Genomic DNA, 24371 nt, shown 5'->3' with positions numbered 1-24371 from the left:
GGAGATCTAAATAAACATAAGATATAGTATGTTCTGGATAGGAAGACTCAAAATCATGAAGTTGATGTCTCTCCCAATTAATTTATAAAATCAACTCAATTTCAATCAGAATCTCAACGAGATCTTTCTTGGAGTCTCATAAGATAATGCTAAAATTTACATAAAAACGCTAGGGGTCATGAACAGTTCTAAAAAAGGACAGGGTGTTGGACTTGCCCTATTAGATTTTAGGACTTTTTAACAAGGCAACTGTAATGAAGACAGGGTATCAATGTTACAATAATTGAGAAAGAGACCAGTGGAAAAGAATGTTCCCTAATAACAGACACATGCATACAAGGAAACATCATCTATGACAGAGGTGGCACTGTCAATCAGTATAGACATGATGCACTGTTCAATAAGCAATAATGGGACAACTGGTTATCCATATAGAAAAAAATGTAACTTAAGCACTACCTCACATCATACGTAAAAACTAATTTTAGATGGATTAAGAATTCTACTGTGAAAATACAACTTTAAACGTTTTAAGAAGAAAGTATAGGAGATCATGTCATGGAAATGATCAATCAATCTATTAAAAAATTAAAAGTCAGTGTTCAAATGGGCCAAAAATGTGAAAAAACATCAAAAATTGGAAAAAGATATTCATAAGACACAAAACTGACCGAATACTGATATTCCAATTATATAACAAACTTCAAGGAAATAACAGGAAAAAAGACAACCCAAAGTGGGAAAAATGGGCAAAAAACCTAAAAAGGCTTTGATGTTAGTGAACATACAAAGAATTCTCAAGTTTGACAATAATCAGGGAAATGCAAATGAAAACCATAATGATATACCACTTTATATCTACTGAATTTAAAAAGTCTAAGAATACCAAGTGTTGACAAAGATATGGATGAAAAGGCTACATACTCCTGCATGCTCCTATCAGGTCTGAAAAGTGTCCTTTCGGTGCAGCACTTTGATCAGTAGTGATCGTAGAGACAGAAGTTTTGTTGGATTACTGTGATGGTAATGAATACGACGTACCAACAGACAGTGTGAAAGTTGAGAGAGGGGGTGTAAACTGCTGGGAGGAAAAAGAGATATGAGGGAGGGATGAAGGGAAGATTTTGTTTTTGTTTTGATTTGTTTATGAGGGAAGAGTCAAACACGATAATAGGTTAAAGAAAAGCTGCTAGAAAAACAGGTTGAAGATATAGAATAGGAAATAAATGACAAACAGGGTTTTGGAGAATACTGGAAGACAAATAGAATGAAAAGAGTTATGAGGAAATGGAGAGAGAAAATAGAAACTTTGCTTCTAAGAAAGTTAATGGTCAGAGATAATACTGTACAGCATTTTACAGATAAAAAGCATTTCACATACATTTCAGTGAAGGACAGAACGTTATTCCTACTTTACAGAATTAAACAGAAGCTCAAAGATGTTAAAGGAGTGGCTTAAGATCTCATAGCTAGTAAATAAACCCATAAAATGATGCTGAACTAAACTTTAAAAAATTAGGCACAGCATATCATAATCACACCGCATATGGAGAGGAATGAAAGTCTATATAGGAGATATTAAAACACATGAACATGGCACTGATAATCACAGTGGCTTAATCATGATAGTAGCTTACCTCATGCTCTGGAGAAAGGTGTTCCATGTCAATTCGTAAACATCTGAGACCAGGTAAGAAGTGATTAACCATTAAATCCTCTGAAATGACTTGAGATGAGGTAGTTAAGGACATTAAAAAAAAACAAAACTTGTATGTCCAACAGAACAACAGAAGAATATAGAAGAAGCAGATCTCTTAAATGCTGCCTATGGCATGCTGATCACTTAGAGCAAACAGGCTTCCATCAAGCATGATCTGTATTTGTTGAGTTAGTTACTTGTCAAGAGGCAACTGTGTTTATTCCCACAAATCTCTTTGTGTCAGTGGCATTGATTATTGTAACAGCACATAATTTAATTACATGGTATGTAAACATATGAAATAATAAGGGTGAAAATTAAATCATGAAATTTAATTGGATGTTTAAATGAGTATGAAAAGTAAAAAAATTAATGTTTCCATGACAACTAAGTTGAAAGTTTCAGAAAAAACTGATAAAGGCCAGTTGCTTAAAACACTGCTGCTTGGATACATATAGCTGATTCACTTTGTTAAACAGCAGAAACTAACACAACATTGTAAAGCAGTTATACTCCAATAAAGTTGTTAAAAAAAATATCTGCTTAATTATGTATATAAGACAACTGTAAATATATACATATTTAAATATAAAGAAAAATACAAAAATCTAGAAAAATTCAGTACCCAGTATCAGAAATGTCTCTGGATTCTCTTTAAAGAAACCTAAGCTGAAATTCATAGACAATTATATTACGAATGTGGTTAACCTAAGAAAGCTGATGTTTAATTCTAATCAGCAGACTCACAAAAGAAATGCCTCAGTCCTACATCAAAAGACTGGTAAAAGAAATTACATTTATGTGTTTAAGTTAAAAGAAGTTATCTTAGGTATATACCATTTTCCTGATTTCTTACTTTAACCATTCTGTTAAACTGACCCACACTGGTCCTCACTGAATTGGGCAAGAGAGCTTTTGCTGCAATAAGTTTAGTACTACTTATATTTCCTAGTCGTATGAGTTTTAGTTGATTATATGACATTGAAAGGAGTCAGGAAAGCAGATGCATTTCTCAAACAATTCACCTTGTTTATCCACATCGCTTCTGACACATTCTCACCTATTATAGTTGTGAGCCATCTAAAAATATTTCTTATTTAATATTATACCATATTAAAGTGAAAAATGCCAGTAAATGAGTTCCTTTATAAAGATGAGTTAGTCTTTCTGAAAAAAATAATAAATTATATTAAGTAAAAAAAATCCATATAACTACTGCCTTAAAAATATAGTTATAAATAAACACTAGTTGTAAATAAAGCTCCTATAATTGAGTGACTTATAAATAGGCAGTTATAAAAATATAGACATCATTTGGTTGAACCAAATCCCTATAGATATACAAAGTTCTACAACCTAATGGCTATGTAGTTTTATTTTCTGGGTATAGGAAAAGTATCACCTCGATATATCTGTGAGTGACCTTTGGATTAGAGAAAGGTCTCTGATCTAGAGAAATCTGGGCATGGATTGAGAAACTGAAAATGGCCTTACTTGGAGGTAAGAGGGAAGACACTTTCCTTCTCCTCTCTCTCTACCCACTGTTTGGTCCTTTTCTCCCATGGAACCCCACAATCTTTCTTAGGGGATGGAAACTTAGAGATCATTTAGTCCTATCTGATGTTAGGAATCACCTCTACCTCATCTGTGAATGGTGGTCATAAAGCCTCTGATTGCTAACAATGACAGGACATTCAGTTTTGTAAGACAGATCATTGCATTTTTAGAGGGCTCAATTTGAAAGTTTTTCTTATAAACACAGTAGGCCTCTCCATGACCTCTGCTTGTTAGTGTTTGCTCTGCACTTTAGTTACACAAGTATGCCTAACCTTTTTTCTATATAACAACCTTTAAAATAATTCTCAAATTATCTTTTCATCCCTAAACCATTTCTTTTCCAGGTTAAACATTTCGAAATTCCTTCAAATTTTTCTTAAACATGCTTTCTTGACTTAATACCATGCCAAATGTTAAATTATATAGATTTCCTATGTCCCTATTGAAATACGATGTCGTGCTGAAAGGAATACTCTTGGGTTCTATCAGCTCGTAATTCAATAGAACAGCAGAACAGATATGGACAATGTGATTTTATTAGTGGCCATAACCACCCTGTTGACACAAGTACAAGTTCTGACTCACGGAGAACTAACGCTTTTAGTACTTGAACAGGGTCTATTGTTAAGACGGTTCTTCCTCTTACTGTGCTGTTATAAAGACTTTTTACTGTATTTTCTCTAGTAATATTCTGTACATATCTAAATACACAATAATATTCCTTCTACACAGACTTCTATGCTCTTCAGAAACCACTGCTTAGTCCATTTGAAAATTAGGTTAACAGAGCTAAAATTTTTAATCTTTTGACTTTCTCATTTTCCTTGAGGCATATTTCTTTAGAGACTCTGCTATATAAGATTACACACAACTCTTCACTTAAGTTTGTAAACATTTACTTACGCAAAGTTTAGGGAATAGGTATAAGCGTATCAATGTTTTCTTTCTTTGACACGCCAAACTCTGACATGCCATTATTACTTTCTTGTAAGGGTCCTGTCACTTCTCCATTACTAAAGAGTCCTTTCTTGCTAATTCAGAATTATCACTTCCTCTTTTTGCTTCCTCTATCTTCTCTAAGTTGAAAATGCCAACAAGATAAATCAGGAATGATAGTAAGTTCTGCTTTTAGTGGAATTAAACTTATAGAAGGTATATGGTTAGTTGAGGCAAAATTATCAAAATATGGTATCTCTGCCCACTTTATGATCTATAGTATAAGAAAGTGGCTTATATCAGCCACATGAATAGGCAATTTGTAGTAGAGTCCCAAAATGAAATGCTCTCAACCACACATCAAACTTCAGGTTTTAACATTTCTAAAAGGACAAGTAGCTCCTTAACAGACAGCTCTGCATTTCTTTCTCTACCATCATTTTTTTTCTGTCAAAATCATAATTCTCTGATTATGTTGTCTAGCACATACTTTTACGGTTATATTCAAGTGTTCAGCCGTTCACTCATTTTTCAATCTCTTATTTCCCCCTTTCTTGAAATATTCTGGCTTTTAATGGGAGAGCCTAAAAGCTAGAGTTTATTCTGCCCATCTTTATCTTTACTTCCTTCTTACTTTTAGTTTACTAGGCCAAGGATAGTAAAGAGAACATTTAACAGGATAGCTAAAGTTCACTGTTCTAGTCACAGTTTTGCTTTTAATTATAAAAAACAGAAGTCACTAATGTCTTTGTTTTAGTTTAGTCATTTATAAAATGTAGTGGCTGACATGGGTTAGATGATCTCTGAGCTTTCCTCCAGTTCTACCATCACTGCAAATGATTAACCACGGTGTCCCTGTATTTTTTTTAATGAGTGATATCTCTTCAAGAGATATTCACAGGGTCATAAAGACGGTTAAACATTCATTAAAAATGAATGCCAGGACACATACAAGGATTCCTTTTGATTAACAGAAGCCTCAGTTATAACTCATTGCTTGCTTAGTTATATAGCTGATTAACATAGATAAAATTTTAGTCAATGTTTTCAAAACTATGGAACATATAAACACAGAAGACTTAAAGTTATCTTTTAAAATTATGAGATGGCTAGAATAAGGAGTGGGGCAAGTCAACTCAAATTTTTAAACTTCTACTTAACTACCTCTTAGTTAAGTTGAAGAAAAAAAATTCTACTTCTCAATCTTTAACAACTGAGGTTCACTGTAAGATTGATTATTAAATATAGATATACATTAATAAAGCAAGGATACAACAACAGGAAAGTGCACTGTAGGCTTCAAAAAGATGGGTAGCAATATCCAGTCTTTTAGAATCCACAATTTGTAAGTTGTTCACCAAGGCTAACTTATGCAAATGTGGTATAACAACTGAAAAAAGAAAAAGAAATTATTAATTTTAATCTAAAACATGCTTAATACATTAAAAAATAATTTTTCATTTTATTTTATAAAATTTTATTTTAATTCTGGATGATTTCGAAAGATTACCCACATCCCATACTTGCTTTTTCTTACTAGGGAAGAAAGCATGTTTTTCAGAATAAAGAGTGATCTAGGATTTGGGAGAAATAGATTATAGCATGCCATTATAACCTAATTATGAGTATGTATACAGGTCATTTGGCTTCACTGCAATTCAGTTTCCCAATTTGAAAAATGAAAGCCAAATAAACAAACGTAAACAACCTACCTCTTGTGTTATTATCATCTTTATAAATAAGTTTATATAAATCTTGTATTACTGTTTCTATTAAAAAGATAAATACAGTATACTGATTCTTTTTCAATATCAAATTGTTTCACTACTTCATGAAACTATTATTAGCTTTAGTTTCTCAAGTTCTTAGCAAAGACCAGTGTCAAATAGCACTGGTGGTTGAGTTTTCAAGTCACCCAATGGGCTCAATATCTTATATCTCAATGCATAGTGTAAAATTTCAAAAATACAGACAACATATTGCTAAAATAAAAGTGTTGGCCCAAGAAACAGTAACCATTTCAGTAGCACTGAGCACTCCTACTGCCTAAGATTGTGTTCTCTAAATACCATTTCCCACTAAAACCAGGGTCCCTTGCAGAAATGGCTCCAGGGTAAGTGATTATCAAATTGTTGATCACATGGTCCCATTCTAGTCCCTGCTTCGTTGGGGGACCCAAAACATGGTTCATAAGCACATACTTCTGACCAACTGTAGTGACTTCGTTCATGTTTACCTTGAGCTTGTATATGTTAAAGCCACAATCTCCTAGAAAAATCTCCTGCTACCTCAATAAACCAGTACTATAATTACAACTTTTATGCTTACCTTAGTAAACGGTAAAAAACCCCACACAAACTTAGGACAACAATGGCCGTTTTTAGGGGACTTTTTGACTTATCAAAATTAATAACAACATACTTCAGAGGTGCTCTAGAAAAAATAAGTAGAAGACAAAAAACTCCAAATATTCACTGAATTCCCAATGAATTCACTGAAACTCCGATTCATTAACCGGCATGCTGAGGCCTCAACAAAATGGTGGCTCTGAGACAGTCTCTCAAAGATTCCCTATTTCATTTCTGCCCAAACATTTTGAAACTGACCTTCCTTCCACTACTTTATCTATAAACACGTGGCCTCTATTCATTCCGCTCATTCTCTGATTTCCTACACAAGCAATCCTTTCCTCAGTGTTTTTCTCAGAAACTCAACAACCACACTACACAAGATCCCTGTAAAACTGCTTAACTAGGAAACAAACCCATACAAGTTACTTTAAACTCTAGTCTACAGACAGTTAAAGGCTACAATTAAGGATCTTCCTAAATCTCAGAAGATAGAAGTTTACTAAAGAATTCAACATTTCATTATATATGTATTGTCCTGGGCTACCACATCTGTACCAATTAATTCATTTAATTGTTAACCCCTCAGATGGAGATAAATGGTTAAAAGATTTAATAACCTAGATGTGAGTAATTCTACAACTGACCTTCAGTGGGCAAGGAAAACAGGAAATACACAACATAAGGCCACTTCTGAAGCCTTTCACTTAAGGGCAGATTGGACAAAGATTCAAAACTGCGAACAAAATAAAGATAAATCAATAGGAAACTTTATAAAAGTAGATTTTTGTAAACTTTCAAAAAATATTCTGGGGTAGATCCAATAGCAAAAGTGAAGGGAATCTTGTCCTCTCTTTTTGTAAATGGGCTTAGATCTAAAATAAGGAACTTTGAAAAAAACTGATCTGAAATGTAAAATTGCCATGCTAGAAAATCTCCAAGGTATGACTGAACATTTTCAAAGAGACTTATAAAATTAAAAAAGTAGAAAACAAACAAACAAAACTGTATCATGTTCTGAATAAAACAAATGGCCCCTGAGATAAAATCAGGACCAAAAGGTCCTATAATAACTAAGAGTTGGGAGAGAAAAAGGGCCACTGGAAGAACCAATGTCTTCTATTCTCTAAGAAATAGAGGGAAAAATATCCAAAAATGCCACTCCAAGGAAGACATTACCACCCAGCAATTCTTTGTTCTTTCTCTAAACTCCTAACAGGAACTGTCTATAAATACAGATGGATAACAATATAGCATCCTTGTCAATATGGGTTCTACTTCATCTACCATTAATCTTATTAATATAGGACATTAAATTCCTCAGGGTAAAGTTTTAAAGCAGAAGAGAAGCCAACTGACTGAGTAGTAAATACAGAAGAAAAAAAATTTTTTTGTCTTAAAAAAAAAAAAAAAAGTCTGGTTGTGCCAGAATGTGAAGGAAGATTGTATAAGACATACTTGTGGGTATACAGTAAGTTGTAGAAGGCTTCAGGGATAATGGTTTACTACACCTATTCAAGCAGTGGAAACTGCTATTCTCAATTTTTTCTCAAGCCAATCTTTAATTGTTATTTTGGGGCCATTATGAACAGAATATTTCTCTTTTCTATGTGATGCATAAATCTTTCTTTTGAGTGTACACAAAGAGGTTAGATCATATTCTAGACAGTTATTAACTCAACAACATGGCACCCACCAAAGACCCATTGCCTATTCAGCCTATTCCTTGATCCAACAGCCAAGACTTATTCTCCTTGCTTCAGAGCAATTACAGCCTCAAAAAAGTTAGTCAAAGCACCTGTAGAGGGTCACCTGTAAACCTGACGTTACTATGATGAGGAACTATCCCTAATGCTAACTAAAATACTAAACCTTTTTCTGTTAACTGATTGTGAAATACTGTTATTTTCTCCTCATGCTACCAACACTATTACTCATTGAAAAATAACCTTGTGGTTGTGTTTCTGTAGCTCAATATGTGTTCATGCCCTCAACAGACCTTTTGGACACTGCAGTCCAAATCCTGACAATATTTTTGTTGTTCATCTTAAAAATACCAGGTTAGATATGCAATAACTAGTCTATGGGAGAATCCAATTTTGTACTGGAAACCAAACTGATGTAAGAAGCCAAACTTGCGGACTTTTCAAGAGCATGTCAAATTGCTAAAAATAAAAGGACTAAGGTATAACAGTGATAACTGTCATGCTTTTGGAGTAATAATTACTGGATGCTTTGATGCCACCCAAAGAAATTGTTGTCATAAAGTAAAAAGTGATACTATAGAAACTGGAGAAAATGCTTTAGCAGATCATCATGCAGATTACTTAGCAGATCAACAAGCCATGATTTATAACAAAATAGTGGAATGGCATGCTAAGTGGAAGAAATGTATCTTTCATAAGAACATGTCTAGAAACACATAAAAATTTCCTTAGAAATAAGAATTAAATAATAAGCTCTAAATATAATGAGCACAGTATTTTGAAATTAACAGTAAGAATTGTTTTAAAAATAACTTGAAATTATTTATGAGTTACTTTTCATATGTCTACAGCAATCACTATATAGTATAAGAAGCCATTTAATAGCAGTTAATAGCAATACCGATCAATCCACAATAACAAACTTGTTTCACTTTCAGCTTTCAGTATATGAAAGATAAGGTGTAGAAAGGTGTCATGTAACACATGACAAATCCTCAGAGAAGCTTATGGTCTCACTCTTACATTACAATTCAGGAAAAATGGTAAAAAAAATGCAACTTACACTCATCTCGGAACCTTGGTTCTGCATTAGGCCCAACTCTACCAAATGTTTTTATGATTTCTGTATGCAAAGAATACTGGTCTTGATATTGAGGATCTTCCAGGAAAGAAGCCAACTGCATTTTCACTCTTTCCAGCAACTTAAAATTGAATATTATACAGTCAAATTGAGAGAAGGATACACAGTAAACATGGCTTGCATCACTGGATTCAAATGACTTATATCAACATAATAGTAGACATTTGGAATTAAATAAGTACTTATTTAGTCTTTTGGCTCAGAAAAGATCTTAAATTTTTGTTTATGCTTGTTAATTCATTTTTTGTTTTTTAAAAACACAAATATTCCCTGACAAACTGTAGAAAAGACCCCACAATATTTAGGGATAAAGATAGAGTTTTGATGATTTTGTATCTAAATTATAATTCTTAAAACAAATCAGAGTGTAAGTTACCCACTTATTCACCTTCTGAAAGCAATGAGTCATTAATGACTTACATCTTACTCATATTTCCCTAAAAGACATTTTTATTTTGGGATTTAAGAATATGTTGAAATTCTGCCAAGACTGCAAGCTTTGCAGAACAATGTGTTTTTTTATTTTGCTCCACCGGTGAAATATATAAGTGAAAAAATGGAAAACATTTTTTCCCACAACTAACATGGTTGTTTAGTTTTTGTTATAAAAAAAACTATATGACAAAAAAATTTTACAGAACAGTTTAATATATATATATATAATTTTTTTTTTTTTGGTAAAATGTCTATGAGTTGGAAAATCTTGTTTTCCATTTAAGTGGCTAAGTGATATGCCCACAAATAATTTACTTTCTAATGTATAGGGTTTTTCATTGTGTAAGGACATGTCCAATTTGATAATAAAGAATAAAATTCTGATAACTAATTTTGAGAAGTGTCTTATAGTTAATGTTGCAGATAGAACCTAACAAACTGAAAATTAAATCACAAGTTTCTGAATCAAAATACATATTTAGGGAGGAAGGCTTTGGTAATCTGCTGAAGCAGGCGTGACAGAGGGTTGTCACAGTGATGTGTGCTGCAAAAAAGATGATATCAGTCTACGACATGACTTGCAGCTTGATTATCAATGACAGTTACAAGAACATAGGTACCCTCTAGCCTCCGTTCGTGAAACTGAGAAAACCTGTCTTCAAATCTGTACAAACTGGCAATTGGGAATTTATGTAGACTATCCAGAAGTCTACTGGATAATAGAAGCCTTTGGAGCTAAATCTGCTTTGAAGGATTATTCAAAACTGCAATATCCAGATAGACTTAAAATAGAACATCTGAGAGTTGGCTTATACTTAATTTTCTAGTTGAGAAGAAAGACTAGAGATTGCCTTAGCATATGAAAATATACTTTTGGTAGGCTATCATATTTTCAAATACTGAGATCCTCTTCTGGCCCGTAAGTAACTAAGAAATAAAATGAAGGGTATGATGCTACCGGGTACATGTACAGTAATGTGTTATCATCACCTCAACAGTACATAGATTAAATAAATTCCAGTCATTTCCTACCTCTCTTTGAATAACTGTTTCCATAATAGTGCCAAAGGCTGGAATTGTGGCAATCCTGACAGAGCTGTTAAAATTAAAAAAGAAAGAAACTGAAACTTTCTTTGAGATGAAAAACTGATTATTATTAAAATATATATCAAAGTAAGTACAAGGTAAATATACTGTATTAGTCTCTAGCAATGACAAATTAAATTAAAAAAAAAGCAGACCAAGAAGAATGCTCAAAAAGACAGACAGGATAACTTAAGGTCGCAGTCTGTGAAACTCACAATTCAGGATCACTGGACAAGGTAACAAGGGCCGGAGCAACCCGCTTGTCAACTAACGCTTCACTCATGCCTCGAAGAGTCAGCTGTAAACCAGTCAACATGCAATAAAAAATGGTTTGGTAAACTGGAATGAGAACTGGGTTAGCTGTGACTGAGGATGGGCAGGCAGACTCATTGGCCTTTCTTGGTTTAGTCACCCACACGAGACATTAAAATGTTAAGCCTCTGGTTCATGCCACTATACTTACTGGTAACAACATGTTAGTGAGATTAGCAGAGCATCCCTTCTTGGCTTGGAAGAAATAGTCCATCAGCATGTTTTAAGTTTTGGAAACGTTTATTGAGGACTAATAAATACTACTAATATATTCTTTTCAATATATGGCCTTGTCATTAGGCTTACTGTGAAGGTTGACTTAAAAAAAAATACATGAATAGTAGTATAATAAAGTTTAAAATCAAGTAAGCATAATTCAATATTATTATTTTAAAGAGCTAAATCTATTCTTCAATGAATTTAAAAGCTGATGGTTATTTCTTGACAGGCGCATTTTGAAAGGGATGCTGAATGTAAAAGGCAGGAACGACACTTACATTTCAGGGTCACTGGAGAGAGTTATGAGAGCAGGAACAACCCTCTGAGCTACCAGAGTTTCATTCACCCCCTTCACCAACAGCTGATTGGTCAGCGCAGGGGGTATTCACAGGTGATGCATTGAAAGAGCAAACACAATGCCACAAGAAGAAGAAAGGAACAACCAAGAGAAAGAGAGAAAACACAAAAGCAAAACCAAAATTAGAAGCTAAGCAAATATTGCTACTAGAGTGCTTTATAAAGGCAGAGAATGCTTAGGAGAAAAATAAAGCTTACACAGCCTAGCAGTCCCTGAAAACAGTTTGTTACCAATTCAATGGCAGTTTGTACTTTTGGTCAAATAGTCTATGCAATTTCCATGTTCAATTTAAAAGAAAGCTTTACCTTTTTTTTTTTTTTTTTTTTTAAAGAAACCAAAAAGAAGACATACTGGGTTCTATGGTTAAATTCTTTAAATAAATCTGATACAATTTTGTTATGACCAACAAGGTACAAACTGGACTGTTTTTAAACCAAACTCAAATGGCTAGCAGCCACCACTAAATTGCTTCTGATTGTTCTAACGCAAGTAAATTTAAAAATCACACACAAAAATTCCCAATCTTTTACATCACGTAGCTTTATTTCTTGAGGTACGGAGATATAATGCAGCCTAGTGGAAAGTACTTATTTCATGTGGGAATCAGACCTGGGTTCAGACTCTAGCTCTCCACTTATTGGTCATGTGGCCTTAGATATATTACATAATCCCTTGAAACTCAGTTTTCTCATCTGAAAATGGTGACACTATCCTCTACCTTAAAGGATCATTGTGCTACTAACTACACATAATATACTTAAATATTGTGTCTGACAGAGGCTAGGGATTCAAGAAATGCAAGTTGAATTATTATGACTACTCAAAGGACATAAGATTTGTGATATATTTGGAAAAAGAAATTATTAATTAAAAAATGTTTTTGTCTGGTCCAAGTAGTTAATGTTTACAAATAGTTCTTTGTTTTGCATTTCTCTAAAAGCTCAAATAAAAAAAATACAATGAGCACAATTAGACCTATTTCTATAATCTAATCATAAAACAATTCATTTAGCAACCAACCCTAAATCACAGAACAAGAGGACAATATTGAGCTGTACGCATTGTTTTTATAAAAATCACGGAATTTTATGAGTTCAACAGAAAAGGGTAACATCCTAATCCTACATTCTCTATTTCAGAATGTAAACACAAATTAATCCTAAATGCTAATCAATCTCTTCACCTTGTAACGGAACTAGTCCTTATGAAAGATGGAAGATGCCATGGAATTTTTAGTAACAAAAACGCAACACTGTGTTGGGTTAACCATTCCTCCTACACAGCACATCAGAGAGCAGAGCTCCCTTTACCAGAGATTTTTAATTTTACAATAATCTGTTACCATTTAACAACTGATACACTTTAGAACCTACTTCAGTATTCTGAAATAATTTTTATTTCAACAGAACCATGGATAATTAAGGCAGGAATAAAATGACAAAAGAACTTCTGTTACTATCTTAAATATTACAGATGTCAGGTAGAAAGAAATAGGGGGAAGAAGTTCAAATACATTAAATACAACTTTCTTCTCTGTATCATTTTATAAATAAGGTAGCTTAGATTCGAATTAGTAAAGTGTACCTTGAAATGTCTATCTTGTGCCAGCCAAAAAGCATTAAAAAAAAAAAAAAAGGGATAATCCAGGGGGCAAGTTAATTTTTCATTGCACTGGAGTTTTTAGGTTTAATTTATTAAGCTGGAAAATCGGAAGGCAAAATTTAAGAGCTATTGATTATTACACATTTTAGACACACTTTATCATTTGATTTTTAAACATGATGAGGTAAATTCAATTATTATTAATGTTTTAACAGATGAAGAAACTGAGCCTTAGAGAAGTTAAATAACTTGCCCAGGGTTTTAGAGCCCAAAAGAGGTAGAGCTAGAAAACAGACTCAGTCACATTTGTCTCAAAAGCCCATGCCTTCTTTGAGTTGTGGTCTTAATGTTACCTGATTTATCTCCTTATGATTGATGTAAGAAATCATTATATGAAGTTCTTTTCTGCATCGTTTGGGAAATCCATTATGTCACACTGGAAGTCACATAATAAAGTCTCTTTTATAAATCAATTTCAATAATAATTTGTTACATCAAGAATATATTGTCTCTTATTTAACAATGAGAATAATATGACTGATTGGATTTCCCCTTTTTGTCCTGCTGTCTGAAAACTCAGAGCTAAATTTAGTGTTCAGTTTCACTAAGTATCTCATATTATGTTCCTGGTATATCCATTTATTGCTTTCTTCTCAGTAGTTTCTGGTCTCACATTAAAAAAATTAAAAATTTTAAGTGACCTGTTTTTTATGTTTTTATTTTGAATTAACTCATTTTGGGGGTGGGGGAAGCAGGCATAACTGTAAATTATAAAGTATTAGTATCAAAAGAAATCTTATGAAGTAATTATTCTTTTAATACAATATTATTCAAAATAAGCCTCACTGACAAAAAAGTAACTTTAATTTTTCCTACTAATGACTTTTACTGGCATGCTCAGTAAAAATTTTTTTATCATAAATGAACTTGAAAAATCATTAAAATAAGTCTCTCAGATTAGACTCAGAAACTCATAATCAACCTGAGAGAACACTGAAAACTGCTTAAGCATAGGTATAGTTTCCAACCAGCACTGACAGCAGACATAGAAACCAAAACCAGACAAAAACCACATGTAAGAAATAAAGCAGAAAAAAAACCACAGAAACAAGTAAAAAGGGAGGACGCTTCATTTTCTTTATTTTCATTTATATTGTATGCTTCACCAGTATATACATACATTTTAGAAATAAATGGTTTAAGAGAAAGAAATAGCTGTTATGGTCTTAGAATAAAATCCTATTAAGTGAGTACATTAAAGAAATAGGATACTTTTTTCTTTTGCGGGGGAGAGGAGGCTAAAGAAAAACTTTTTTGTTTCATGGTAATAATTATTTTTCAGTATATTGAATAATCAAAAATTATTTATACCCAGAAGGCACTTATGCTAGACATCTAACTGAATTTTTAATTTGGAATTTATCTTGACAAAGAACATGTGATTCGTTTTTTTTGATCAAATATGTATAATTGCGGGAATAACATGTTCACAGGATTTTCAACCTCCTCATAAGGATGGAATTTTCTTTAGATTCCACAGATCTATTTTATATATTTAAGAGTTTTAGAAGGTATATATTTTAAATCTGTCAGTGCTCTATCCTTTAGATTGCAATTTATCTTAAATTATGTAAAAATTCTGAAATTCAGGAAAAATTGAATTCTCTAATTCTTATGAAAATAAGTGCTTTAAGATATGTGAAGAATCACATGTGTATTAAGGACAATTTTAGTTTGGATAAGTATACTTTTCCTAAACTATTATATTATTTTGTGAAGTAACAGCATATTAAAAAAAAACAGTAATCATAATGATAGTTAACATTTATTAAGCTCTTATTATTATGTGCCAGACACTGTTTTAAGACCTTAGAAGTATTAATTCATTTAATATTAACAAAAATCCTTTGAGATGGATACTTATTATTATCATCTTCACTTACATTATGGATGAGAAAACTAAGGCACAGAGAAGTTTGAAACTGGCATTAAGTGGCAGAGACAGACACTGAACCCAGCCAGTATGGCTCTACGAGAAGACTCAAGAACAGTTAATAACACTCTAAACCAATTTTAGTGCTCAAATTCAAGTTCTAGAAACATATATATATATATATGTACACTAGGCTAACATAATTTCCTCTATGATGGATAAAAAGATAGGTATTCCAATTTTCATACTAAACTTGGGTAGGTGGCAATTTAAGAAAATCTAGTTAAATTATATGAAGTCTCTTCTGTCTTATAAGTCTATGGGCAGTTAATGTATAGAGATATTGTTATTCCAGATATGAAAGGTGAGGGAATAATGAAGTAGGAATAATCAGTAAAATAAATATTTCCATAATTGCAAGTATTGAATCCAACTATATTTTACTCATGAATCCAACTATATTTTACAACTTTAAAGATATCTTATATTGTTTTAGTTTATTTTAATAGCTGTGTGCCTCAGTAAATAGAAAGTATAGCCAGGAAGATTTACATAGGATAGAAATTAAAATAAGATTTAAAAGAAATTCTGAGAAATGGAAATGATAATACAATAACATTCAAGGAATCAATAAGGCTAGAAAATAATCGGAAATGTACCAAAGCTAAATTTCTGCCCCATCACACAGTACACAACTAGATACTCTTCAATGCCATAAAATATACATCAACATACCATAGTATGAAAAGCCTCTCTGCCTTTTTAAGAAATATTCCCTCTCTCTCTTCCAAAGAAAATCATTATGATCTGAACCAATAGAAGCATTTGTTTACATACCTCAAACATTCTAGCAGCAGTACATCTCACAAGTGCTGAAGTATGGACAACACCATACCATAAAACAGTTAACAATAACTCATGGTAGGCTGGATTTGCACTGAAAGAAAAAAAAATCAATGCTAAAAGTGAGAGCCACATAGTTCTGGTTTAAAACATAAAAAGGTATATTCTTTCATTAAAGTCTATTTTGCCTTACTGGTGTATTGAAAAATACTACATTTATGAGGAATATTAATGATAAAAATATTGGCAAAACATATAGAATTACTATGTATGGTTTAATAGGTTACATCTAAGATTCTTTAAAAAAGTCACCTTATAAAACTACAAACTTTTAGCATATTCAGGAACTATACTTTTAGTTTCTCTAAGCATTTGCAATTATGATATAGATATTTCAACTCTTTAATAGCATAAAAGTTAAAATTACAAAAGAATAAAGTAAAATAAAATTTATTACTTATGAGAAAAAAACACTGGACTAAGAGCCAGATGGGTAAGTTATAACCTCTGTGGGTTTTAATTTCTGCATCTATAAAAATCTGGGACAATACTGTCCTATTTACATCATATGGTTGTTTGTAGGATCAATTAGGATAACTCAAATCACCTATATGGAAGGGTAAGTTGGCTGTGAAGCCTATCCAAATGTGGGACAGTATTATTAATAAACACATAAGTAAAGAATGAGATAAAACTACTTAAGCAGCTAGATGATGTGCTTATGAGGGACTAGGCAAATCAAATGGAATGGAAAAAGGAGCCTAATGAGCTGGCTTTCACTCGGGGCTCCTTTTCCAGTTTTGGGATACTGAATTTTCTTCAAATCTGTACTTGACTTTGTTTCTCCAACTGCTTCAAAGAAGCTATGTCTGTATCCTTTCCCCCATTCTTTTATTATAATGCATTGATTACAAAATATTAAGAATGTACAAATAGGAAAAACCAAAAACAAACAAAAAAATCTTCAGTCTCAAAACCAAGAGATTTGGTATGTGTGCCAATCTTTTTAGACTAAAAGTATGTACTCTATAAATCTAATTTTAAAACTTTACATAGCTTTTAAAAAACTATAAGCTATTATTTTTACCCCAGTTCCACAAAAGAAGCTTTCAGGCTATCAAGAGGAGCATGAGATAATGAAAGCAAGGTCATTACATCTTCTAAGAATCCAATTAACAGCTTTCGGTCTTCTTCCTACAGAGGAAAAAGACTGATAATGAATTTCCACGCAATCAAGTAGAACTAAAACCATAATTTCCTAACTATAATTAGAAAATTTTACCAAATAAGGGGAAAATATCCTAATTTGGGAGCATTTTAATTAAAGATATTTATTAAGCATATCTATGATCACAATGGTATGAGGACAAAGACTATCTTGATTCACAGATGTAGACCTGTGCTGTCCAATATGGTAGCCACTCACCACATGTGGTTACTTATATTTAAACTAAAAATGAAGTAAAATAAAAGATTCAGTTCCTGAGTTGCACTAGTTACAATTCAAGTTGTTTAACAGCCATGTGTGGTTAGTGGTTACCTTACTGGACAGCTCAGATACAGATTACTTACATCATTGCACTATCGATTAGATAGTTCTGGTTTAAAACATAACAAGGTATATTCTTTTATTAAAATCTATTTTACCAATTTTACTTCCCATTAACTCTGGCTCTAAATACTTAAATACAAACCACTAAAATAGTTATCCTCCTAAGAGTAGAAAATTGATATCTGAGAAATTATTAGTGGTGAGAAGCTTCACACTTGCTGAAATATAGACCACTGTGTTCTTAAAAGTCACACCCTTGACTAAAAAATAATCTTTACTTTTAATCTTTCTTTGACAAACCATTATTTTAATAATCTGAAAATGTTTCTTTCTTTTTTCTTACACAGTACTGTATTAAGAAATATGTTAGAAAAAGCAGGTCTACTAAATAGGAAAGTTAAAAAAAATAACTGTATGTTAAATTAACCTGAATCTGTAAGGGAGGGAATCTGACATTCTATCAGAAAATAAATATATATAGAGTCAGGTATTTTGTCTTTAGGTCTTTATTAGCTCAACAATAAATGGCTTCTGTATATATCAATAGATCCATGAGGAAGACTAGATTACCACCTACCTTTTTTCTACATGGTCAGGTTAATTTAGAATGAGGTACAGATAAGTGATTGACAAAAGTAATGATCAGCATGAATAAAGGATGGACACAGCAGTTTTATAAGATGCCAGTCTACTTAGGGAAGAACTTAGACACTGACAAACCAGCATCAGAGCTATGTTGGAATATAGATCTCACTCATTTATAGTCACTTACTATATTAAACAGAGTATCCATAAATTTGGAAGATGAACTGTAAATCTGAAAAAACTTAAGTGTGAAATAAGACCTATGAAATATACTTCTAAATGAGCATGGATTCCTTTGATTTGAAAATTTACTATAATACTATTTCTCAGCTTTGAAATTTAATACTGCTCATGTATTTGATTCAAAATAGGTTTTGTTTACCAAAGCAATCAGGGCAGTGATTAACTCTAACAGAAAATTTAGTTTAGTAAGAAAAATATTAACAGCTGGTGTGGGCAATCTAGGACAGCCACCTCAATTCACATTTTGTAACCAGCAGGAAAGTTCTTATCTCTTTAGATATTTGGATTTCATATAATGGCTCAAAAAACATGTCTTTATTCATTTATTCAACAAACCTATACTGAAGGACTACCATGAGGCAAACTTTGTACTTCATACTTTATTATGCCTTAAAATACCATTTATGGTAAAAATCAACGTACTAACCAACTGCCAGAGCTTAAAAATGAGAGAGAAAAATATTGATATCACACTTGTTATTATGCTGTAAGAGCTTCTAAAATTAAAGAGGAAAATGGTATTCACGCTATTGTGCCTCGTAATATGTGCTAGGACTTAAATCTCCATGAATTTAAGAATAACAATAGATACAATCTGTTAAGGTTACATGACTTCAAATATTCTAAACACAGGGATTCTCTGTGTATACATATTATGGAGTAGTCTTAGAAACTAGTGTAGAAAAGTTTAAAAGAATACTGTACTACTTTAACAGAGTTGGAGCTTCTGCTGCAAGATATCATATGATACTGTAGAACTATATTTTAATACTATAGGATGGTTCAAATCTGTTTTGGAAGAAGAGTGCAATAAATATGAACTGCTGTACTCTGAATACAAAAGGCAAAAGAAATTAGGTATTAATTGGGTAAATTTGGGAAAAAAGATCTTCCTGTTTGCTTCTCACATTCTAATTCCTAAAAATGCTTTATCTTGAGTCCATATCTTCGCCTCACAGGTGGGACTGTCTCACACTTAAAAATGACTGATATGCCTTAATAAACATAATGTGTTTACTTAAAACAATGTTAAGTAGAGTGAGGTGGTCTGTTACATTGGTGACCACCAATGAACCACATCTCCTGGTTCATGCTCTCATTTAGTTCCCTGTTTTTGAATCTGGGCTGGGCCTGTGACTTGCTTTAAGCAACAGAATGCAGTAGTAGTGATGTGCTAATTCCAAGCCTAGGCTTTAGCCTAGCAGATTCTGATTTTGCAATTTTAGGAGCCCTGAGCCACCATGTAATGAGTCCGGCTCTGCTGTTCCACAGGCCCTGAGGACAGAGAGAGGCCCTAAGACTACATGGAGACTGAAGCTTAGCCATCCTTGCTGAACCCCCTACCAACCAACCAAGTGAATGCAGCAACACAAGTGACTACCAGCAAGAAGAGACGCTTAGCTGAGCAAAGACCGTGAGCAAATAAAAGGGTTATGATAAGCCTTTATGTTTTGGGGTAATTTATCATGCAGTAACAATTAAGAAAAATAAAGTATTACTAAAAAGTACCTTACTAAAAATGATGATATAGTATGCTACAGCATTTTGTAGTTTGCTTCACCTAACACGTGTGCTTTGTTTGTTGTTTATTAATGAAAAAATTATCATGAAACACAAAGAAATTGCTAAATAAGTGCAATCTAACATCTCTAACAAAATATCAAGAAGCACAGAATCTCTAAATTTATTTGTCCAACAGAGATTTTCCTCAGAGACTATTACTGAAATATGCTTCCCACTGTAAATTATTTATTGAATGAAATGAATAAATAAATTTTGTTTTCATTTATGGGTAACATTTTCAATTATAAACACATTAAAAGACATAATATTAGCTATCTTTCTAAATAGAAAGTGCTTTACATTTTCCAGCAAAAGAATTTTTCCCTTACCTGAATATAACACGTAAGGACTCCTGTTGCATAAATGGGGACAGTAGCTTTAGTGAGGACCCCATTTCCTGCTGAGGAATCTAAAATCACAAAAACGATTTTAAAAATCTGAGTATGCTTTAAATGTAAAGCAAAAAGTCATAAGACAAATTATATTTAAAATTACAACTGGTTACAAGGCTTACAAATAAAAATTAAAACACATATCCACTGGTGGTTGTGAAAATATTACACAACTTAATACTTTTCAGAGCCATTAGCATAAATAGTTTTGATAGATGGGAAAAACTTTAATAACCAAAATGAGATGCTCTACTGTTATTTGCACAGTCAGAAATCAGCGTTCTTTAACACTCTCCCAAGTGCCCGTATAAGCAGGTCTTCATAAATTGTCAGGCTTTCAATTTGCAGTATTCAGTAAAACGTAAAGGCACTCAGCTGAAAGGAGGCACCCAGATATACATTTTACCTGCTTCCAGATATGAGATACTACTTAGTTTCCAGTGCTAGCCTAGTTCCAGAGCTCTTCCTGCATCCTGTATAGGGATTTTCAGCCAGACAGAACCCTGATTATTTTCATGGAGTAGGGAGGCTAAGTAAAGCATGGGGAGAGGGGAAAGCATCCAATCACAGGTGAGTGTCCCGTGACTACTGTTAACATAAGAGATTTTCTTATGCAGCAGGCGCAGATGATTTAAAAATAAAAATGTTCCAGAAGTGATATGACAGTTGCTATTTATAGCACCACAGCTCTCACTTATTGATTTTTAGGCACTGTTTTAAGTGCTTTACATTTGCTTTTATGTACTCAAACTTTTTTAATTACTTTTTTTCTATTTTTATATGGTTTTAAATTCTTTTCAGAAAGTAGTACATAAAGAAATTGATTTGAAAAAATGTATTTAACTGTCCTGAAAGAATTTTCAGCAAAAAAGAAAGTTCCATTTTCATATCAATTAGTATTTGAGGTTTGTTTATTCTCTTGGTAAGGGTAATTTTCTCTTTTGGGGAGTACTGATGTTGGTTGACTGTGACTATGGTAGCTGAGAGGTACATCTGAGGCTAGGAACATAAGCTTAAGTTGAATTCACAGATACAGACTGTATACACAGTGGTTAATAATCATTTCCTATATGAACAGCTAAATATTCACAGCTAACTAATAATTCTAAAAGCTATCAGTTTCCAAAAATATATAAATATTCTTCACCAATTTATCATCAGAATTAATAATTAACTAAAGAGATAATACCAACTATTAGGTATTCCAAGCATTAACCCTTTAGAAAGCTATTAAATATAAACTTTGGGAAGCATTTGTCAAAAAAAAAAATCTCATCGACATTTTCAAACTTAAAGGGAATCATTTATTCATTCTCTAACTATCTCTGAGGACAGCCCAAAATGGAGTTTTTCAGATGACTCAATTCAAATCACTAAGGTAGGACTGAGATAAGAATTACCTATACATTCAAAATCAACCAAGTTTAAAAACAAAACAGGGGGGCTATACATTTTTGTTCCTAACATTTTTCACAATTCATTCCTAAGAAATTAGAAAAATACACATGGACATAAGATCCACACATAAAGGAGTCCTTAGGCCAGTGGTGCTACAACTAGACTTCTTATGACAGATAAGTGAAAACTATGAACAGAGGGGCTGGAGCTGCCCATTAAAGCCTATAGTTTCTTTAAAATCTCAATGTTTCATTTAAAAAACATATATGTGTATCTTGCATTCTCTTCAATTACAATTTGTTTTAAGTTTGAAAAGTTTTAAGTAACTAATTATGAATTAGATGCTCTTTATTTTTTCCTTTTCAGTATCTCGAATATACCACTTCAACTCTCCAAGGGTACAAGTACTCAGTTTGAGAAGCTCAGCCTTAGGTCAATTTGATTACAGTGAAGGTAGATATTTACAATCAAATTGACAAAGATTAATCTTACTGCCACCCCATGGGGAGGATATTAGATGTGGCAGAGTTGTAAAACCAAGAATTCCATAGTATAAATCTTCCTTTTCAATTGTACTTGCTAGTTTATTTATACACTTTACACACAATGAATAAAGTATTTTTCTGGAGTAAAGAGATTCAATTGTTTTTAAAAGTAATAATGAACAAACTTACCAATATTTTCTTCAGACAGTCTTAAAATCTCCTGGAACTGAGGTTTTACCTAAGCAACCCAAAGAAAAGATCCAGAAAGTCTCAAGTTCAACAGACCAATCAATGGTTAAATAAAATGTTTACTACCATTGCTACTACTATTTATTTATTTATTTTGTTTTATAGACCGTTGATTCAAGTAGTCAAAAACATAACAATTCTTAAGAGCCATAGGAAAAAAGAAGAGTTAAGTTACTGAAAACAACACCTTTTAGAGAGAAAATATTAAAAAAAATCAATTCAGGTCAGCAAGTTTTCTGAAGGGCCTTTAGTTCCCTTCACTAAATTAAAATAATTTCCAAGGTAATTTTAAGTGCTTGAAATTACTACCTCCTAAAACTGACCTTGATGTTAGAAAGGGTATTTAGGCAGATATTATATGATTAGAATTATTGAAAAAATTTGCTGTATATAAAAGGAATGAAAATGAAATTCCATTCATTTAGGGTATTCAATAAGTAATATATTCATCATGTGATATCCATCAGCTTAGATTAGTCTTTAACTTCTTTTAAATTTAATTTTAAACATCAAGTACAGAATTTAACATTAAAATTTTAAGTTAAAGCAAATGCTTGTTTCAATTTTTTATTTTTAACATTATTGGATTTCAGATTTCAGGCCACTGAAGTCAACCACTTACTGTTAAGTGCTAAAATGAACTCCTAATTGTTTTTGTAAAAAAAGTAAAATAAATAACAGCTACTTCTTTTGGAGATGTCAAACAAATTGTGCCAAGCGTGATTACCAGTAAAATCAAATTATATTTGTTTAATAATTACATGTTAGTGAAAAATGTAAAATGATTTTGTTTCTTCTACAATAACATCAAGCTCTGGTTTTTGTCCTCCTATTGACAGGTCAGGCATATTAATTTACAAATTCAATTTAAACTGAGATGTAGACCACTGTGAAAAGATTAATCTACAGAATCAGACTTATAGAATTAAATGACACTGAAGCAACTTCTTCATCTCACACATGGAAAGATTAAGCACAGATACATTAAATGATTTATCATAGGATACAAACAGAACAGGGTCATAACCCATTTTCCGAATTTTGTCCAGTCCACTATACCAAACTGTCATGCTCTAAATGTTTCAGTAACTACAGATTTAATAGTAAAGAGCTACACAAAATTTTTACCTTTTAAATGTCTTGATTAACATTTGATTATAGCAATTACATCTTTTTATGTTTTTATTAGAGCTCTAAAGAACTGGCTTAACAATATGCTATGAAGACAAATGGATTAACAGGATTGAAGAAGAAAGTGGGACCTAAGGACATTCCAATTTAATATCTAAAACTACAGAATAACCTAGATAGGCAAATGCGACAGTGATTGAAATATGCAGCATTTATCTCAAGTGTCCATTCTATTCCAAGAGCTTGTATCTTGTAGCAAGTATTCTATACAAGCTGCTTTGATTCTATAATCACCTGAAGTTTTGACTAAAGCATGCTGAGCAAATGGCTGCTTCCTGAATCTGTGGTAGATGGTAAAGTACCAGAAGCACATTCAAAGAATCGCAGTTGAGTCCCCTAGCTGATACTTCCTATGCTAGAAAGCTTTTGAGATATCCACAGTGAGTAGATCTTATATCCAAATCTGGAGACAAACTAAGTTTTGGCTAAATCATCTTCTGAAAATCAATAAAGAGAAGAATATTACTGGCTAGAATTTTCTCTTACTATCACAGTTTTCTAAGGTATTAAAAGATAATTTGAATAAAGGAAGGGCTCA

The 24371-nt window shown here is 32.4% G+C and overlaps 1 protein-coding gene across 2 annotated transcripts in view; it reads right to left on the bottom strand.

Moving 5' to 3' along the window:
• Positions 1-24371, bottom strand: part of RELCH (RAB11 binding and LisH domain, coiled-coil and HEAT repeat containing) — a 122031-nt gene that overhangs the window by 13322 nt on the left and 84338 nt on the right. For both annotated transcript variants that reach the window (XM_068563230.1, XM_068563231.1), the window contains exons 19-27: positions 22583-22631; positions 20448-20527; positions 17263-17369; positions 16170-16269; positions 11718-11800; positions 10855-10918; positions 9310-9448; positions 5466-5582; positions 1638-1726 (exon numbers count right to left, since the gene is read on the bottom strand). In XM_068563230.1, coding sequence (XP_068419331.1) covers positions 1638-1726; positions 5466-5582; positions 9310-9448; positions 10855-10918; positions 11718-11800; positions 16170-16269; positions 17263-17369; positions 20448-20527; positions 22583-22631 — 828 coding nt within the window. The remainder of the gene's footprint in view (positions 1-1637; positions 1727-5465; positions 5583-9309; positions 9449-10854; positions 10919-11717; positions 11801-16169; positions 16270-17262; positions 17370-20447; positions 20528-22582; positions 22632-24371) is intronic.

The sequence above is a fragment of the Eschrichtius robustus genome, chromosome 14 (genome assembly GCF_028021215.1).
Source record: "Eschrichtius robustus isolate mEscRob2 chromosome 14, mEscRob2.pri, whole genome shotgun sequence".
Taxonomy (NCBI): Eukaryota; Metazoa; Chordata; class Mammalia; order Artiodactyla; family Eschrichtiidae; genus Eschrichtius; species Eschrichtius robustus.
Note: the sequence above shows the minus strand (reverse complement) of the source record. Positions and strands in the feature narration are given on the sequence as shown.